General features: G+C 50.6%; 6 protein-coding genes across 6 annotated transcripts; all 6 read right to left on the bottom strand.

The window, feature by feature from the left end:
- Positions 1-970: 970 nt before the first annotated feature.
- CC1G_10602 (hypothetical protein) lies at positions 971-2,935 on the bottom strand (the record flags this gene model as incomplete). Its single annotated transcript, XM_001839557.1, has 7 exons — positions 971-1,085; positions 1,148-1,279; positions 1,344-1,663; positions 1,731-2,008; positions 2,065-2,249; positions 2,314-2,615; positions 2,672-2,935. 7 exons carry the CDS (start codon positions 2,933-2,935, stop codon positions 971-973), a joined length of 1,596 nt encoding a protein of 531 aa, XP_001839609.1.
- A 2,424-nt stretch (positions 2,936-5,359) lies between these two features.
- On the bottom strand, positions 5,360-7,587 carry CC1G_10601 (hypothetical protein; the record flags this gene model as incomplete). Its single annotated transcript, XM_001839556.2, has 10 exons — positions 5,360-5,953; positions 6,011-6,112; positions 6,172-6,260; positions 6,312-6,336; positions 6,386-6,738; positions 6,799-6,865; positions 6,922-6,981; positions 7,034-7,100; positions 7,152-7,292; positions 7,360-7,587. The coding sequence occupies 10 exons, from the start codon at positions 7,585-7,587 to the stop codon at positions 5,559-5,561; spliced, it is 1,527 nt and encodes a 508-aa protein (XP_001839608.2). The 3' UTR covers positions 5,360-5,558.
- Positions 7,588-10,143: 2,556 nt separating this feature from the next.
- On the bottom strand, positions 10,144-10,478 carry CC1G_15642 (hypothetical protein; the record flags this gene model as incomplete). Its single annotated transcript, XM_002910169.1, has 3 exons — positions 10,144-10,245; positions 10,325-10,355; positions 10,390-10,478. 3 exons carry the CDS (start codon positions 10,476-10,478, stop codon positions 10,144-10,146), a joined length of 222 nt encoding a protein of 73 aa, XP_002910215.1.
- A 392-nt stretch (positions 10,479-10,870) lies between these two features.
- On the bottom strand, positions 10,871-12,691 carry CC1G_10600 (hypothetical protein; the record flags this gene model as incomplete). The annotated part of the gene is made up of 8 exons (XM_001839555.2): positions 10,871-10,982; positions 11,043-11,180; positions 11,244-11,400; positions 11,506-11,572; positions 11,648-11,901; positions 11,951-12,135; positions 12,194-12,480; positions 12,536-12,691. 8 exons carry the CDS (start codon positions 12,689-12,691, stop codon positions 10,871-10,873), a joined length of 1,356 nt encoding a protein of 451 aa, XP_001839607.2.
- Positions 12,692-13,209: 518 nt separating this feature from the next.
- CC1G_10599 (hypothetical protein) lies at positions 13,210-13,975 on the bottom strand (the record flags this gene model as incomplete). Its single annotated transcript, XM_001839554.1, has 2 exons — positions 13,210-13,801; positions 13,863-13,975. 2 exons carry the CDS (start codon positions 13,973-13,975, stop codon positions 13,210-13,212), a joined length of 705 nt encoding a protein of 234 aa, XP_001839606.1.
- A 1,327-nt stretch (positions 13,976-15,302) lies between these two features.
- On the bottom strand, positions 15,303-18,430 carry CC1G_10598 (hypothetical protein; the record flags this gene model as incomplete). The annotated part of the gene is made up of 15 exons (XM_001839553.2): positions 15,303-15,638; positions 15,742-16,005; positions 16,074-16,245; positions 16,331-16,341; positions 16,407-16,414; positions 16,483-16,520; positions 16,633-16,657; positions 16,728-16,785; positions 16,916-17,058; positions 17,864-17,945; positions 18,013-18,037; positions 18,107-18,135; positions 18,197-18,211; positions 18,276-18,324; positions 18,408-18,430. 15 exons carry the CDS (start codon positions 18,428-18,430, stop codon positions 15,303-15,305), a joined length of 1,278 nt encoding a protein of 425 aa, XP_001839605.2.
- Between the last annotated feature and the right edge of the window lie 53 nt (positions 18,431-18,483).

The following is an 18,483-nucleotide window of genomic DNA, read 5'->3' as shown; positions in this document are numbered from 1 at the left end:
ACACCTTAGTGTACCTGGGAGCTAGCCTTCATCCCCTCAAAAACCTCTGACATCTACTTCAGGGAACGATCTCGGGAGTGATGGAATTTGCAATTGGTCCTTATACGCTTGGGCGTCTATCCCGAGTGGTGGGCGCTACCTGAAGATTAGGCAAAGGAGATCTAAGAAGCAGTTCGCTGAGTATATGTGGAAGGAAAAGAGACAGAGGATTGTTTAAGCCAAGCAGGGGTGCATTAAGCGTCCAAAAAGTAATAACATACTGGGAAGGACGACGCACAGGCCTGTTTATTCAGTACATGAAGTCAAAATTTCGGAATTTGAACGAAAGTAACAATTGAATGACGTTGATTTTGTCTTGCAAGGACAATCCTATTATCCTCAGTGAGGCACCATTGCTGCGCTGGGAAGTTGTCGTAGCACTGCCAAATCTTCAATCCAACCCCATTGGCGGGAGCTGACTCGGAGAGAATCCCTGGTAGAACCCTGATGCTTAAGAAAAACCCCTGTCACTCACTAGAGCCGGCGTCAAGGCAGAAGTAGGTCCCTGAGGGCTTCACCTTGGCTGATAGCCCACTGGTGAGCGCTGAGCTGGAGACCCATTGTAATCATAACTAGGATGATAAAGGTGAATACGCCAAGAGAACGCCGTCAGGCTGGGACAACTTACACTTGAACTGGAGTTTCGTTGTCAATCTTAGAATCCGGTACTATGTAAACCTCGCCATACTGTCCAACATATTTATCCCTCGCAGGTAAAGTAGAGACGTGGTAGAACGTTCAGGCAACATTCTAATTTGAAACGATGTGAAATTCTATGAAGGTACAGACATCAAGGCGGACAGGAGACTATGCAACGATTAGAATACAACATACAACCCGTTATGAGGTAAGGTAAGATAACAACAACACTGGATCAAAGCGAAGAGAGCAAGAAGGTCTAATCAGTGGGAAGCTTTCGGACCGACGACATCTAGTAGACGAAAGGTTCGGGGGAGAAGTAGTTGGTGAGCTCGGAGCCGTTCTTCTTGAGGGCGAAGGTGACATAGGTGTGGATACCCGTGGACTCGTTGAGGGGGCGATGATTACTACAGAAGGTCATATGGTCAGAAAGGGAACGTCTTACTTCACGAAACGTAGGTGCACTCACAATGTATTCGCAACCTCCTTGGCCACCCAGTCCTCGGAGCCAACACCAGAAGTAGCGTTGGAGCGGCGTTTGGAGTTGTTATAGTACTCCTCGATGGCGCGAGCGATGAATTGATCGTCGGGACAGTAGTGCCTACAAATCAGACCAGGTGAGCAACGGGATAACCTAAGGAGGCGCTTCGATCAAAAGGACTCACGTTACCGGGAGGTAAAGCTTGGGATAGACCGATTCCTTACCGGCGAAGAGTGAATAGTAGTACAGCAACCCACCGACTGGGTGCTGCTTTTTGTCGAGGCGAATTCCGTTACTAGCCTCTCCGCTGACCTCGTCGTCGAGAAGGTCGGCCACACGAAGGTCGCAGTCGATTGAAGAGTTGGCGTGAGGGAAGAGGGTGTTCCAGAGACGTTCCATATCTTTGACAGTTTCCTCCATCTGCGGTGTTTTCAAGCGTCCTCCAAGAGTGAATGACCTCACGGCATCCGACCAAGAACTTCCTTCCTTCGGGCGACAGTAAATCTACACATACAAACGCGATAAGCCAATTGAATTGAGAATGTACACGTTCATGTGGCGAGGAACGTACCTTGAGACGATTCTCACTGCTCTTCACGCAATCCATGGAGACGATCTGGATGCGAGGCTTGTGGCGATCTTCCAGAGACTCGAAATAGGAGAGCAGAAGTTCCAAAGGTTCCATAAGTGCAGGCTCGAGATCAAAGACGAGGCGCCTGAGGGGTGCGTAATCGACATCCCAGAGTTTCATCGGACCTTGTAGTGCAAGCTGAGCAGGATCGGGGGACGGAGGTGCGGGAAGATAGTAAGCCTTCAGCGCGATCGTTCCGTTGGGCAAAAAGTCGAACCCTGAATCGTTATGATCAGTACGAGAGGACGCTGACGATACGTTCGCATAAACCTACCAACGAAGAAGCGGCTGCCGTCTGGAATCTCATCACCTTCGGAGTTGGGGAACATGAATTCCTCAGTCTTGGTGCGCCAGGTCATGCTGTCTTTACCAGCAACGACGAGACCAAGGCTGCCTCGAGGTGATGTCAGATAGTCCAAAACGACCGAGCCCTTGAGACGACGACCTGATGCCGGGTGCCTATTGCCCAAATAAGGTGGTTAGCTTATTCTCCTGAGAAACGGATCGGAGGTAACAAACTAACATTGGTTCAATCGCAAAACGGACTTGTCGGGGTTTAGCCTTTCCAGGCGCGCGACCGCCGCCAGCGACTTCCTCAGACGAAGGAAGCACCCAGCTCAGTTCCACAGGGCTGCCGTCGATAGTCATGACAGAATCCGAACAGGAAGTGTCATGTGGGGGCATAAGTTCGATGACAGTGCCATAGAAGAAGCACAAGAATTTAGCTTGCGCAATAGGGGAATAACGAGAAGTTTCGAGCATAGACGCGAAAGGGCCTCCGAGCTTTTTCCACCAAAACTCGAAGTGGGGCGGGAACGGGAGCATCTAAAAGAAGTGTCAGAATGATCAAGGGGAGCGGTAACGATGAGAATATGACTGACGCGTGTGAGGGAATCATAGACAGGAAGGCCGCGTTCGAGGGAGGGCGACTTGCGAGCCTGGACGAGGGCAGTAGGGCCCAGCAAGCTAACTGCAGTCTCGGTCACCATGTCCTCCAGAGGCTGTGGCCGCACAGGAACCGGGGTTTTGGCAGGAGGTTCATCATCGACAACGGTGACAGTCGGTTTGGCAGAGTGGCCTTCGAAGCCTACGATTGAGGAGAGAATAGAGAAGAAGTTACGAGAGCTGAATTTAGAAGTGAACATCGCGAGCGTACAGTTGTCAAGATGACTGGGTTCACGAATCCGTCGGGATAGACGCGACTCGCAGACTTTTATATCCTTCCGTCGTGCCCTTTTCGTCGAATTGGGACTCGTCCCGTAGAGCGAAACCCAACTCCAATTGGCGATCTTCGGATGGTCTAGGCAGATTAACGGCTATCCAAGCGTGAATGAGTGGGTGTGATGAGCACCACAACGGCATCCCGACGAGCTGGTACAAACAATACGCACTGCTGCCTTGCACGACTTGCCGAAATAACTACTTTTGTGGGCGGAACATTTCAGGTCGTCTCTCCTAACGGGCATGGTGTGGGTGTGGATTTGTAGGGACGACAAGGGATAGCTCCTTCGGAAAAGAATCAGTTGATCGCACTTGCGCGCTAGAGAACCAAGGTTTTACCTTGAATTGGGAGGATAGAATGGAAGACCCTGTGGATGGGTGGCGAGTATATGTTCAATGGAGAGCCCTGCAACAGAGCATGATAGAAGCGGTCTAGGAGCGACCACAAGGCTGGCATAAAAAGTCGAGGTTGGGGCGGATTCCAAAATTTTGATAAGCCGACGTTCCTGATCTTAACCACCTGTTCAGAGTGAATTGATTAATAGGGCCCGCGTGTTTCCCTTGCTTCTACTCGACAATCAACCCCGGCCGAAAAGGTGAATCGTCACAACATTGTCATTGATGTTGATCTCGATCCCTGGGTACCCTTTCCTAGCAGAGGTTTACCTCCATCTATTCTGCCCAGACGACGTAAGTTTTCGTGAAAATTGTGTTGAACGTGGGTGGCACTTGCCGAATCTATCTCCTTTTCTATCAGACATGCGGGTACTGTTCTATAGTCTCTGCGATGCGAGAGAATTGTGCGTCTGGGTGGTATGGCCAAGTACATACCTACCTTTGTACCCTTGTCAGCGCTCCACGCCAACTTGCAGAGAAAATCCCGCGACAGAGGGGAACGTTGGGGAAGCGACGTAAGAAACACGAGTCATCGAGCGACTCTATTGCCACGCTCGCGCGTTACCGGGAAGGAGTAAAAGAAGCTGGGAGTGAAAAACACTATCAGCGCCGATGGAGTGGATTGAGAATGATCACTTCCGTCACAGGACCCTTTAGTGGAAGCTCTATACACTTGGGGTGGAAGAAGCACCCATTCCGTCATTCCACATGTCCATACTCGCCTCACAACTTGCTTGACTGATCGCAGTTTTGAGCTCAAGCTCCCTTCGTAGCCGTAAAGCCACCCTGAAGGTACATTGCGACGTGGTCGCTTGATAACAGACGCTCCAACAGGGTTCGCCTCATGTTATACCAAGGACCACTATGTATAAACTTGAACCTATGAAGAAGCATCAGTTCCACGTAGCGTGATCAAGAGAGACAATCGTTCTGACCAAAATCGTTAAAAAGCCGGGAAATGAAAAACATGCTGTTCAGCACAATTGAACACGAGGATGAATGGGCCGACCATGGTGAAATAAGGGCTCAAAATTCGCTCGTGATCAGAGCGCTCCCGTTCATGCAAGACACTACCAATAGGCTTCAATCGAACCCGGCGGGCTGTCTGAACGCCGAAATAGACGTTCTTAGAGCTCAAGCGCTCAGGGTTGCGACGAATGGCTGATATGAGCATCAGCGGACATACGCATCGCAAATGCCAGAGCGAAATGGACATCTCGACGTCGCACGTCTTGCCAAGTGTCTCGTTACCAAGTGACTTGTCAATCTGCTTGCGCCCCAAAAAACAGCTGACAAGCGCACGCCCCTTTCGACTTTGGGCAGGGACGTCCAGTCGACTTCACGCAGAGCGGATGCACTTGAGCAACCTACTGCTTGTGTCAATGTCTGGCTAGTTTCTGAATCAGAAGAAACACTACACACCGATGTGAACTTTCCCATTGGGTCCCATTCATGCTTGAGCAGAGCCAGGGTTGGACGTTAAACAGTAGTGGAATCACACCAGACATCTTCTGTGAGATCTATCTGCGTTCTGAATTCGTCTTCCGTGCTTGAAATGGTGGTAACCTCGGTAAATTCGCACCTATCATCATCGTACCCACTCCCTGCTGTCACATCTTGCGCGTCGAGCAGGCTGCTCTGGCGGTTTCCTGGACCCATAGAAGAAGCTCTTCGTATTATCGGTGTTAGTGAGATCAATAAACCTAGAATTCTGGTTGCAGGCCTAGGTTGGAGCGGCCGTCGTCGACGCTTGGGATTGAGATTGGCAGACCCTCCGCCGGGGATGACACGATCATAGTTCCCACGGCCCTCAACCCGCCCATAGTCCTGAGTTCGAACCCGGGTGAGGGACGTCATTTCCAACCCTGCTTCTTATTGTGCCTTAGTTTCGCCGGACGCGTTACTCTCGAGTCCCGTCGCAGAGAAATTCTGATGAGGAGAGAAATTTAATTGAATACAGTGCGGGGTAGTATATTACATGGGCAGAGTGCGGCTATTGATAGTACAAATCGGCTCTACTAGGTACAGGTTACATACATGGTTCAGTTTAGGACGATGGTACTGGTGGCTAGCATGTGTTACCAAGAAGAGAATGAGAAAATTACGAAATTTAAGGGCGGAATGGGAGAAATAGAGCCTGACAAGGCCCTCCTACAAGGCATAAACATACCAGGCGGACTGATCTCCCATACCCGGTGTCTCCTGGCTCCTGATACCCAGCCTTTCCCTCATCACTTTCTTCTTTCTGTTCTCATTCCACAAATACGCCAAGTTGAGCGCTGAGACGACGACCATTGCGATGGAGAAGCCTAACAGCAGCTTGGTGGCCAAATCGTACCTCGGGGGAGCAGATAGCGAACCCAAGAGCCAGGTAGCAAGAATACCACCAGAGTTGGTCATGATGAAGCCAATAGCAATGGCCGTGGCGCGACGCGTGTGTGGAGCGGCATTGTTCGCGTTCCAAGTCGACAACGAGGGTGCGGAGAGGTAGACCCCGGTAATCGAGAAGAACAGGGAGGCGTATTGGAGGTGATGCTTCGTCGAGACTGCAGAACACGCGGTCAGTCGAACACCCAAAGTCAATGAGAGAACTCATCGCTTACCCAGATAGATTGAGAACCCAATGATGCAAAGCACGAACGCGAAGATGGAAACGAGACCCCGGCAACGGTACCTATCAGAAACGAAGGCGCCGAGCATGGTTACTGAGGAAGAAGTTCAGCTAAGCGGTTAATAGAAAGTAGAGTGCCCGGGTATCACTCACCGAAGAACGCAGCCGCAAATGGTGGAACGCTCATAAGCTGCGTCTTCGCAGGCGTGAATCCAAGTCCTTGGACAATCGAAGGGGTGAAGCTCGAAGAAGGTTAGAAGAAAACGGAGCACAGGGCATGAGACAATGCTCACTAAGCCAATCCATACAGTACGGTCCCTGTTAACTGTGAGACGCCGTCGAGCAAGAAGTTAACGAAGTCACTTACCGTCCATGAACAGAACGATCGCGAGTAACCAAACCTGCGGCAACCCAAACGCCTTCCTGACTTCCTTCCAACTAAACTTGTCAACCCGATCATCCCTTTCCACCGCTCCATCCTCCTTCAACCTAGCCATCACATAGTCCCTCTCCTCCTTCCTCAGGAAGGTCGCATGCGCCGGCGACCGAGGGAGAAGAACGAAGCTCGTGACTCCGAAGCAAAACGTGAATAGACCTTCGAGAATAAAAATCCATGCCCAGCCCGGTTTGTTGCCCACGCCGTGCATGTTGATGATTCCAAAGGCGAGAAGCCCGGAGAAGGCTCCAGAGAGCGAGGCGGCTGAGAAGAAGACGGAGATTCTAAAAATAGGTGGGTATTGGATGAGGTCCGACTAGGGGGATTTGAGCGAATGAGCTCACCTCCATTGGAGCTTTTGGCGAGGGTAGAACGAAGAAAGATAAAGCACAAGGCCCGGAAAGACGCCACCTGAGCCAAGTCGTTAACAATGTCCTTGGACTCTGGTCCAAAATTGGAGATCTTACCTTCGAAGAGTCCGAGGAAGAAGCGAGCAGCGAGTAAGCCACCATAACTAGTCACCAATCCTGTCACATATCATTAGCGCTGTCCGCATGCGTAGTAATCGAGAAGACATACCCTGCAGCGCCGTTACAATTCCCCAGAGAGTGAGCATGGTCGGCAACATCAAGTTGGGCCCGACAGCCTGTACGAGTTAATTAGGGATACCGAACGGTGCGTCGGGAGTGGTACTTACTTTGAGCAGAAGGTTCGATGGTAACTCGGCAAGGATGTAAGGGATATAAGTCACGGTCAGTGCAATACTGTACTGGTCGTTGGTCATCTTCAAGTCCTTCTGCAACCCCGCTACTCTCGCATTGCCCAAATTTGTCCGGTCCTAAGCGTACCAGAAGGTCAGCGCCACAAATCGCTAACCATCCAATCCAAGCAAGCCAAAGACGCACCAAAAATGAAAGCAGATAAAACATCGTGACAACCGGAAGGATCCATTTGTCAAGCTTGAACCAAACCTTCCTCTCGAGTGCCTCGGCTGCTTTGAGGCGAAGCGAAACCGGGGACCCGCAATCGCTCCTGACGCTCATAGTTTCCTCAGAGGTGAAGTGGTGAAGGTGCAAGTGCTTATCCACATCGAAGGATGAGCGAGAGAGTGATGTAGAGGACTTGGAAGACATTTTATCCAAGGAAATGAGAACCGAGGGTGGGGTGGGTGGTGGCATCACGGTTTTAAAGCCTCGTTTGATTCCCTAGTAGCCGACAAGGGTTGGTGTGATCCAAAGAAGAGGCACTGGAGGGTAATGGGAGACGATAGAGGGGACCTCGATGGAAAAGAGAACAAAGGACAAAGATGGGCTCGAAGAGGAAGAATGATTCGGATCGGATGAAAGACCAGGCGTATGGGCATTAAATATGGGGATCACGATGCCCCTAAGCGCGAAAGCCTTCCTTTGAAAATACCCTTTACCCTCTCAAAGCTTCGCGAGACTGTACTTTTTTGCGTCGCGAAGAAGGGTGAAGGGAAGAGACATCGCCTAGTTGCCACCCCAATGAGATTCCCTGCCATCGCTGGTCGTAAGAGAAACTAGCTCGTAGTCTTCGATTTTACTCACGTTGATTACTTGCAGAATCAATAAAACGTCAATACGCCGTTCGTGGCAGGTGCGACTCCGAAATAGGTCTGCGTGCCTTGAAATTCGGCCGGCACGGAGCACGAGGCTTTCCGGGCCTGGAGGGGATGCAAGAAGTGGTGAACGCTTTCCTCGAGGCAAGGTGCTGTATTGAGGGCGAGTCGACTTCCATCTAAAAAGGGTCAGCCACCGGCGACCTATGGCTCTTGCAAGGCCTGAAAGCTGCAGGGGGTCCCTGGGAGCCCGCTCACTTATCAGCCTGCTTTTCAGTCTATGATACGAACCTAACCCAATCGTTCGAGCGGAGAAACTTATCGCTCGGCGTCTAAAAGGTCCGGGCGCTAAGCGAACTAGTAGCCACTCCTCCGCACTCGGAGGATTTGGACGGCTGAGTTGCCACAACCCCTACACTCCTTGACGTTCGGGATCCTCAGAGTTAACCTAAAAGGTTCGTGGCTACTAAGGGTACTAAATTCAATTCACATTCCTCGGCACCGAGCCTACCAATAATCGCGGAAGTTACATGGCTAATTATGCTCTTTGCCCTCACCCAAACGTGTCAATAGCGCAAGACAAAGAAAAGCGTGTACTTATCACTCGCGTTTACTACTGAGATAACCTAGCTAAGCCCTCGCACGTTGAAGTCTCAACTAAACAGAGCGAAACGCCTCTAACTGTATCAGACTGATATGTTCTTTGTCCTTGCGTCAGACATTGGCGGATTTGTATGTGTCTTCCTACTACAAACGTAGTTTATTCTGCCACTGACTAAGGGGTACGGGCTACCTCTCGATATTTTTGACGTCAACCTATTCACCTGAAACGATGTTTGAAGATTTCCCGTCTGATTTAGGAGAGTTCTAACGTTCCCAGGTATCTTTGTACATACACATCTTCAATGTTATCATTATCATCTTTTACATCTCGATCCTTCAGAGTTATTACGAGATCATCCCTCTCGTTAACGGCACTCTCCATCCCGTTCTCATCTCACTCTTTCTAGATTCGTCGGGTCCGCTCTCCTCGACACATCGACTGCACACGAATTCCACACCCGGGTAACCCTGCGTGAACTATCCATTACCACGCTCCTGATGCAGGCTGTTGACACTTGAAACCTTTACCGTCACGGTTGTCGTTCGGAAAGGTACACATGAAGCGGGTATTTGAATCGAGATTCCAATACATCCCTGAGTCTGTCCACTGTTCATAGTGACTTAAAGAAAAGGTCTGATACGGATGTCAATATGTAATTCATCCGACAGTGAGCTCAAAGGACAGCGTTATTCTCACAGTTGTATGCTGTTAGAGCGAGGCAGCTGTGTCAACTCAATACGTACCGAGGCCAATCGTCATTCATTCTACGAAGAATGTTTGGTACTGAAAAAAGGGTACGACGGAAGATGGAGATGTCAGGGGTGCCTCCAATCATCACTTTCAGCGACGAAAGGATGTGCGAGAGACCCGTCTAGCCAATCGTGCTAACGGATTCGAGCGTGTCCCTGACCAATCGGAGGCCATATTCTTCTATGTACATAGGACTTCGTTAATGTTCCCATGCTTGGAGGTCGCGGAGTTCGATTTTCTATGACTTGTCTTTCGCAGTGTCCATGCGATCCTGGCTTGGGCGCTTATCTAAACGACATGATATCTACCCTGCTTCCGGACGCCCCAGCATGTCTCATACCGGATCTATTGTTTGGAGGGGGTTTGGAGGGGGTGCATTGGGGTAACTCATCTTTTTTTCTGTCTCACTTGACTGCACGATTCAGAAGAAGCAATATGGTGCGTACGTGCATAGAGTTGCCCATGGGCACTGATTCGCACCGAAGTTAATCTCGTATGGTTCTCCACAGGCGAAGTCGAGGGGGTTATCTTATCGAGAAGTTGACCCTAGTCTGCGGGTCGAATGGTCTCTTCGACTAACTAGTAGACATTTTTCCGAGAGAGAAACCTCGACTGTCCCATACTGGGGTTCCAGAGGCTGGCTTTCGAGGCTAGGGGATTGAACTCAGATTCCCAGTACGACAGGCGTAGAGGGTACACAGCCTTTCTGGGTTCGACGTAAACAAAATAGTCCAGCGAAGAGAACAGAAGATGTGATCATTCAAGCGCCCTTCGTAACCTCGTGTTTTGATTGGAGCCGTTCTCTCGCCCCGCTTCCGTAGCTCCTCGGAGAGTGACTGCATGCAGCATTGCCATCGACTGGACTCAGGATACACAAAAAGTTCAGAATCTTGAGGATTGGGATGCGCACAGACTCTTCAGACGAAACGAGACTCACAACGATGTTGCCAGTTCTGGGCTGTGTCAACCTGGAGACCGACGTAAAGTTCATATGCCACGCACCAAGGGCGGTGTCGAACATCCCTTCCTTCGATCTCCACCATCAAAACGATGCATATCACAATCTCAACCTCGTGCAGTCTCGACATCATCTTCGACCTGCGACGCCCATATCTAAACCTGACACCGGGACCCAAGTAGCCAGCCCACAACCGCCCACAGTCGAAAGTTGAAACTTTGAAGGGTTGTAAGAATGTTGCAATGGCATTAATTCACCAAGACTACAATTTTGACAATCGTCGATAGATTGACATAGGTACTAAGCGCAGAACATTCTAGTGTATCCGAGGGACCGAGGGTGATAGAATTTGCCATGTGTTCATCACAACGAGCGACGGGGGTGGACGAAACGTCGAAACCTTCTGAATCAAACAACAGCAAACACAACGAGCACGACCAAAGCAAAGACTTAGACTGTCTTCGGCGAGATTGAACCAACGTGCTCGGAATATGAAGTGGGAAAAGGTGGAAGATAGTCTGTGTATTACAAGAAAGGCTCAGGGGAGAAGTAACTCGACAATTCAAACCCATTCTTCTTGTAGGCGAATGCGAAGTAGGTGTGGATACCCGCCGATTTTGCGAGGGGCCGATGATTACTTCGGGTAGGCATGTTCTTCAGAAAGTTATATCGGATGAATGATGGTATGCAGACTCACAAAGCGTCGGAAACCTCTCTGGCTACCCATCCCTCTGAGCCTACTCCCAAATCTCGAGGGGACATTGGATTTTTATTACAACCCTTGTAAAACTCCTCGATAGCCTGGGCAATGAATTCGTCGTCGCGACAATAGCATCTATAGTGGCGCGTAAGTAAGGAAGGACTTGATCAAATACATATCTCAGTATTGAGGACTCACGCAACAGGGAGGTAAAGCTTAGGGAACAGAAAATCCTTGCCTGCCACGAGAGAGTAGTAGTACGCCAGCCCTCCAACCGGATGCTGGCGCTTCAAACTATCCACGCACACTCCGTTGCTGTCCTCTCCCCCGTCATAGTACTCCGGAGGTATATCAGCTACCCGTAGGTCACAATCCATAGTGGAGTTAGCCTGGGGGAATAAAGCATTCCAAAGGCGCTCTGCATGACCGATAGTTTCGGCCATCTCAGGTGTTTACAAACGTCCACCCATGGTGAAGGCTCTCACGGCATCCGACCAGGAGCTTCCCTCTATGGCGCGGAAGTAGATCTAAGAGCACAGAATACACGGTACGTCCGTTTGCATTGAAAGACATACTTTTCGTTGGTGATGAATGACACATACCTTGAGACGGTTCTCGCTACTCTTTACGCAATCCATCGATATGATTGCGATACGAGGTTTGTACCGGTCTTCGAGGGTCTCCAAATAGGAAAGCAGTAGCTCCAAAGGTTTCATAAGCGCTGGATCTAGATGAGGAACGAGATGGCGGAGAGGTTCGTAATCGAAACCCTCTGCAGGAGCAGGCTCAGACGACGGAGGTGCGGGAAGGTAGTACGCCTTCAGCGTGATCGTGCCGTTGTGCGAGAAATCGAATCCTGGAAGAAAATCAGCGGGGAACTGTCAAACTATAGCTTCTAGCTTTACCAACGTAGAATCGACTCCCGTCTGTAATTTCGTCCCCTTCGTAATCTGGGAACAAGAGCTGCTCAGTTTTCAATCTCCAGCTCATGCTATCCTCTCCAGAGACAACCAAGCCAAGGCTACCACGAGGTGAGGTTAGGTAATCCAACACAACTGAACCTCTCAGCCGTCGACCGGATACAGGATGCCTATTCACCAGTGCAAAGGTCAGCGATATCCCGGAATGGGTAGGAGACAGCAGCGTACGCCGGTTCGATTGCAAAACGGAGCTGTCGAGGCTTGATCTTGCCTGAAGCAACTTCCTCGGGGGAGGGAAGTACCCAGCTGGGCTCAACAGGACTTCCGTCAAAAGTCATCATAGAGTCCACAAGGGAGGGATCTTGCGGTGGCAAGAGCTCTATCACCGACGCGTACACGAAGCACAGAAACCTGGCCTGTGCGACATGCGAGTACCCGGATGTGTCGAGCAAGGAAGCAAAGGGACCCCCGTATTTCTTCCACCAAAACTCTGTACGAGGGGAGAATGGAAGAATCTTGAATGGTAAGAGTTGGCACCTTGTGTTGGCCAAAACGAAGGAGACTACGGACTAGTGTGAGGGTGTCATACACTGGGAGACCGCGTTCAAGTTCGCTAAGCTTGCGGGCTGGAACGACGGCGCCAGGGCCTAGTAGGCTGACAGCCGTCGCAATAGCCATCTCCGCGACAGACTGAGAGGAGGCATTGTTGACGGTGGTGGTGGCCATTTGGAATTGTGAGGAAGGTCGTTTGCAGAGTTGATATGCAGTGTATCAGACTGCCCGTGTTTTATAGCCGTTCCCTACAACCCCTCCTATATATAGCTTTTAACATTTCAATCAGTGCTCTACGACCGATATGCGTGTCTCTCAGGACCTCACTCCTCCTGAACTTCGTTCTACAGACAACGCTCCGACTCGGACTCTAAGTGGCGCCACCATTTTGTTCTTTAGTACACCGGACTATACGCTAAGTGGTGTATCACTAGCCCGCGTATATTTAGCAGGAGCGCGATTAACGGAGAATGGAGTGTCTCGAAGGGTGGCGGCCAAAGGCGCAATGTACTGATGGACTGAAATGCACCGTAGCAAGGTGGTGAGGAATATTGGCTAGTTCACGGAGGAGATTAACAGGACGATAGTAGTAATCAATTCTGCATAGAGTCTAATAACATACTCTGTACATACACTCCAAATGGACGGAACTACAATAAACCTTCGCCCTTTAAAATAACCCCAAAACCACTTCAATCAAGCTCATCAATCGACCGAGCCTCAAGCTCGTCGATGTCAAATGATCTCGGTCTCACCCCAACGCCTTTGTAAATGAACCGATTCGAAGGCATTCCAAGGTTCGGTAGGCGCGGGTTTGGCATAAGCCGCGCCTCAAGGTCTTCATTCTCGAATGATCGCGGGCGCACACCCTTGTAGACCAGGAGGGGATTAGCGCCACGAGGCCGTCTGAAGAGTGATTGGCCTGGGAGTGGCAACATTCGGACCTCCAGATCGTCAGCGTCGAGCGACCGCGGGCGCTTGCGGGTTCCACTGCTCAATAGGCCAACGGAGGGGGCGCCAGCCCACCCGGGAGGAACAATCTGACCGGGCATGATAAGCCCACGGGCTTCCAAGTCGTCCATGCCGAGCGATCGCGGGGGCATTACGCCCTTCCACCCGATAGGCCTTCGTGGGCCTCCTGGAATTAGGAGCCCTCGTGTCTCTAGGTTATCCGATCCATCGAGAGAACGTGGCGGCATTACGCCCTTCCAACCGATAGGCCTTCGTGGACCTCCTGGGAGTAAGAGACCACGGGCCTCGAGGCCTTCAATGTCCATGGAACGACTGATAAGATCACACAATGCGTTAGAGATAACGCGAGTTATGGAGAATGGGAGAGACGTACGCAGCGTTCTCCTCGACGAAGGAGCTGTCCCCGATCGGCGCAGCCAAGGCGGGGAGAGCGGCGCCAGCGGCGAGGGCGGCAACAGCCAGAGTGGAGGTGGAGATTTGAACCATTGTTTTCTAAATTTGAAGGTGATTGGATGTTGAAAGTCAAAGTGACGATGAAAGGCAAGAGTAGAATTTGAAGCGATCAATGCTAAGAGGAACGATGATGAGTTGATTGGTAGGACGAGGGCGGAAGAGTGAGACCAGCTGAGGAACTTGGACTGTGATCAGGGATGTTTATATACTTCTCCTCAGCTCAGCTTCTAAATTCGACATAACGCCGTACCCGGGTATGTTCATCTGTACGCCCTACTACCACCATCTACCATCTACGGGTAGAACGGGCACCACCCTGGCGTCGAGGATGTTACCATTGGACGGTGTTGCTTGGACACCCCTACTCAGCCTCTGTAACTACATACGCACTTCCCAACGTCTCAAGATCATACGCCTCCAAACCCACTCCAACCAACTGTGTAAACTTAGAGGCTATCCAACGTTAAGAACTAGGCATAGTGGAACCATCAATCAGAGAAACGTGATAGCCTCGCGATGAGCGATGCATCATCATCCCCATTGGAGACGCACCTCGAAATTGTGACAGTTGAGTCGAGATGGGGACTTTCTAGTCCTTCTCTCCCTTCAATACCCATACCGCGAGGCCCGAGAGTATCCACTTGCGATGAGATGATGAGACGAGTGACCTATTACGGCCAGAGCACTGCTTCCCTCGAGCGGACCCGGGATCAGGATTGTCGTCTTAACACCGAACGTTATTCGAAGATTGTTTGTAGTACAGTTCCTGCTATAGCGACACATCAGTACTTGTATCGACAACTAAATGCATCGTTCCACCGAGTGGCAAGCAATACCATGCCATCGAGTTTAGCCTTATAGCTTCTTACTAACGAGCACCGCATCACTTCAAACTTCGAGCGTGGCAAAGTTCATTCATACATATTCGAAAAGACCACCAAAAAACCTAAAAGTTACACCTTATGTACAAAGTTTCAAATTCTACAAGTAACAAGCAACGCTTTCTCGCCTTTCTTGGCCACTTCTACGAATAAAAAAAAAAAAACAAGACAGGACAAAGACAAAGACAAAGACCATCCACATATCGCAGTCGACCTGGGTCCACCGGTACCACCATCCACCTCCAACGTAAGTCGTATGTAGCACGGTGCATCCGACCGCGTGAGACTCGACCACGGACCCTCGTAACACCGACCTGGTAATATTCCAAGAAAAATCGAGCTCCAAACATGTGCACGTTCAAGCGTTCGAAGGGGATCCAGCCCCTCCTCCTTCCTCCCTCCCCCTCCTCCCTCCTACTTCGCTCCCTCCCAAACCATCCTCCGAGTCCAAGCCACCCAACTCCACTGTTCAAGCAACTCTACTGCGCAACACCAAACTGCATCGGCGACCCCTGGTCACCGCCCGAGCTCGGGAACGGGTGAAGCTGCTGCTGCTGTTGTTGCTGTTGTCGTTGCTGATCTTGTCCGAGTCTTCCCTGCGCCTGTTGTTGTTGCTGTTGGTTCGGTCCCCGTGTCTGTTCTTGCTGCGGGAACAACTGGGGAAGCGAATACGGATGAGGATGTTGTTGAGGCTGTGGATGCAATTGAGGATGCGATTGAGGTAGCGGTTGAGGATGAGGATGCGTCTCCGGCGGCTGCAGCTGGTACCGCGGCAACGGCGGGATAGGACACGGATCTTCAAGCGTTTCGACGACCTATGTGTGTAACATCCTCCAGGTATCAGCACAAAGCAAAATCCCAATCCGCATAACTTCAACAACGAAAGCAGAGAAACGAAAACAAAGAAAACAAACAGACCTTGGTAACAGTAATCCCATACTCCAACCCGGCTGCATCCCCCGTCCTCGAAAACGACGCCTTCTCACCAATACCGAACGAACGACTGCCGCTGTTTCTATGATGCCTCCCACCCCCACATCCATTCCCGCCGAGCTCAGCGTGAGTAAGGTTATGGTGGTGGTGGTGGTGGTGACAGTTTGTGCTCCCAGTCGTACTACCAGCCAACTCCACGTCGTACTCATACGACGCGCGCATCGAAGGTGGGCCGAACGGATCTGCGACCTAAAAATAAAAAAACAAACGCGCCGTTGAGCCTGAGGTCGCAAACGCAAAAGAAAAATGACACTCACCGCTCGCCTCCCCCCACTCAACGTCCCCCCTCCCCCACCCTGCCTCCCCGCCTCCCTCGACGCACGACTATTCGAGTTCCCCACTCCCTCTTTGATACTCGTCCGCGCATTGAGTGTGGACAGGAGGCAGTTGGCGTAGAGTTTGGAGAGGGCGAGGTCCCAGAGGAAGTTTCTATCGAATTGGAGAAAGGAAGGAAACAAGTCAAACGGCTCAAGTGAGTAGTCTTGGTCGAAGTATGTATAGAGTGGGAACTTACAAGGCTGTATGCTATATCGCGTACGACAGAAAGGACGAGTGAGAGAGGTTCAAAGAGGGAAGAAAGAAGCGCGTACACCCATGGCTACAATCCACCACGGCAAACCATCAGCTCCCAAGTTCCTAGAACACACAACAGGTAAAGAAACGCACTCATGAAAAAGACGACGTCCCCAATCGCAAAAAAGGCCCTGTGGAAGGAAGGAACCGGTCCAGACAATAGGTCAGCCAGACGAACGACCACGAACGGATGGAGGACAGTGAAACGGAACAAACAGGCAAGGACAGTGGAACGGAACGTACGTGAGAGCACCCGTTTGAACAGTAACTGCAAACAAATTCCAGGCGTCAGTCACTTTTAACCGAGGGAATGAAAAGGAAGACGGGACAGGACTCACTCCGGATAATCCGCTGAATAGCATCATCCGTAGCCGCAAAGCCAGTCTTCCTCTTTGACTGCATACATGCACCGCAATGTCCAGACGTACACACCGAGTATTCGTATGGGAAGAGAGAAAACGGAGAGAAGAGATATCAGAAACCATCCATGCCCCCTAAACCAGAGTAAACGAGAAAAAGGACGCACCAAAGTAACAACCAAAACCATCGTAATCAACACATCCGAGATGCACGCCGCAAGAAACCAAACAAGGGCCGACCAATGCAGCTCAGCTTTCCGAGCGAAGACTTTGACTTTGACGATCAGTGCGGTGGTCCATATTCCTCCTCCTAGCGAACGGATGGTAAAGCGTCAGAAGTCGGGCGTCACATTTGAGAGAGCATCCCAGTTGGGCGAGCATCCCCGTTGGGCGAGGTTCCCAGTTGGGCGTCCAGGGCGACGAGGAAGAGGAAGAGGAGAGAAATTAAGAGATTACGTACCAAGTGAAATCAACGCAAAAAGACAAATCACACCCGACAATACACTCGATTTGGTCAAGAGGTATATCCTCCACGCGAAGAAGAACTGGATGGGAGTCGATACAGCCACCTGCAAAGAGTCGAATCTTTAGTTTCATTGGTCATCGTTTCAAACGTTCAAACGTTCAAAGCCTTCCTCGAGCAAGATAATTTAAAAAATGAAACTGAGGTATTAAAAATGAAACTGGGGCAATCAAGCGGGGTTAAGAAACTCGTGGACCAACACCAGACCAGAAGGCACACCAATGAAAACGAGAAGCCGGAAAGGAAAGACGTACAATGACAGCAGGTTCTAGTAGTACCACCGCCACCAAATCGGAATGGGAATCCGAATCCGAATCAGCTAAACACCCTTTTCGTGTCGTAAGGAGAACTAGAAGACGTACCAGCCGCGAACACTAGAAGGACGACGCGACGCGTACGCGTCAGTCCAAGCTCACGCTCACGCTCGTTTGTAGAGCGCCTCAAGAGAAGTGTTGAACGTTGAGGACTCACTCATTGGAAAGTACTTCGTAGCCTCCGTTTCGCCTGCACACCCAACAACACCGTGACACCATCCGAGGACACATAGTAAACTTTCTGGCGCGGGTGCGAAGGCAGAGGTAGAGGGACGAACCGAAATGTTGGATAAGCGGTTGGTACATCATTTGGATATCGAACGCGGTGTTGAGGGATTCGACGAGGAAGAGGTAGTAGACCTACGTATACCCATCGAAAAACCAGGTCAAGCCATGTTCCAATGGCTCGAACAATGGCGAGACTCACCAAAGCTTTAATCCACCGCGCATCGCTATCCACAGCAAAACCAGAACCAGACCATGAACGCCCTGTCCCGCCTAAACCATGTCGGACAACTCACTGCTTGTAGTTCAAGTAGTAATGATACGTCTAGCGGCTCTCATCAGCAAGTGCTTCAAGATTAAGGTCTGCGAAGGAAAGTCAAACGCACCTGGACAATCAAAACCTTCACCCGAACGAAACATAAGCGACTAGGCCATGGGAGGGAAGGTGAACGAGTCGACGCGCACCCCGTAGAGAATCATGTTGATGAAGGTGCCAATGAGCATTGGACCGAAGCTTGAGGTAGAGGTTGAGGTTAACCATAATGCATCATCAACGTCAGAAAATAAGACGTAGAAAAGAGAGAAAAGAGGACGTACGACAGCGTCACGTTCGGAGCCATCTTCAAAAACCACGAGTCGAAGTAAACCGTTAACCGTTAACCGTTAACCGTTA

Source organism: Coprinopsis cinerea (assembly GCF_000182895.1).
Source record: "Coprinopsis cinerea okayama7#130 chromosome 11 map unlocalized cont3.11, whole genome shotgun sequence".
NCBI lineage: Eukaryota > Fungi > Basidiomycota > Agaricomycetes > Agaricales > Psathyrellaceae > Coprinopsis > Coprinopsis cinerea.
Note: the sequence above shows the minus strand (reverse complement) of the source record. Positions and strands in the feature narration are given on the sequence as shown.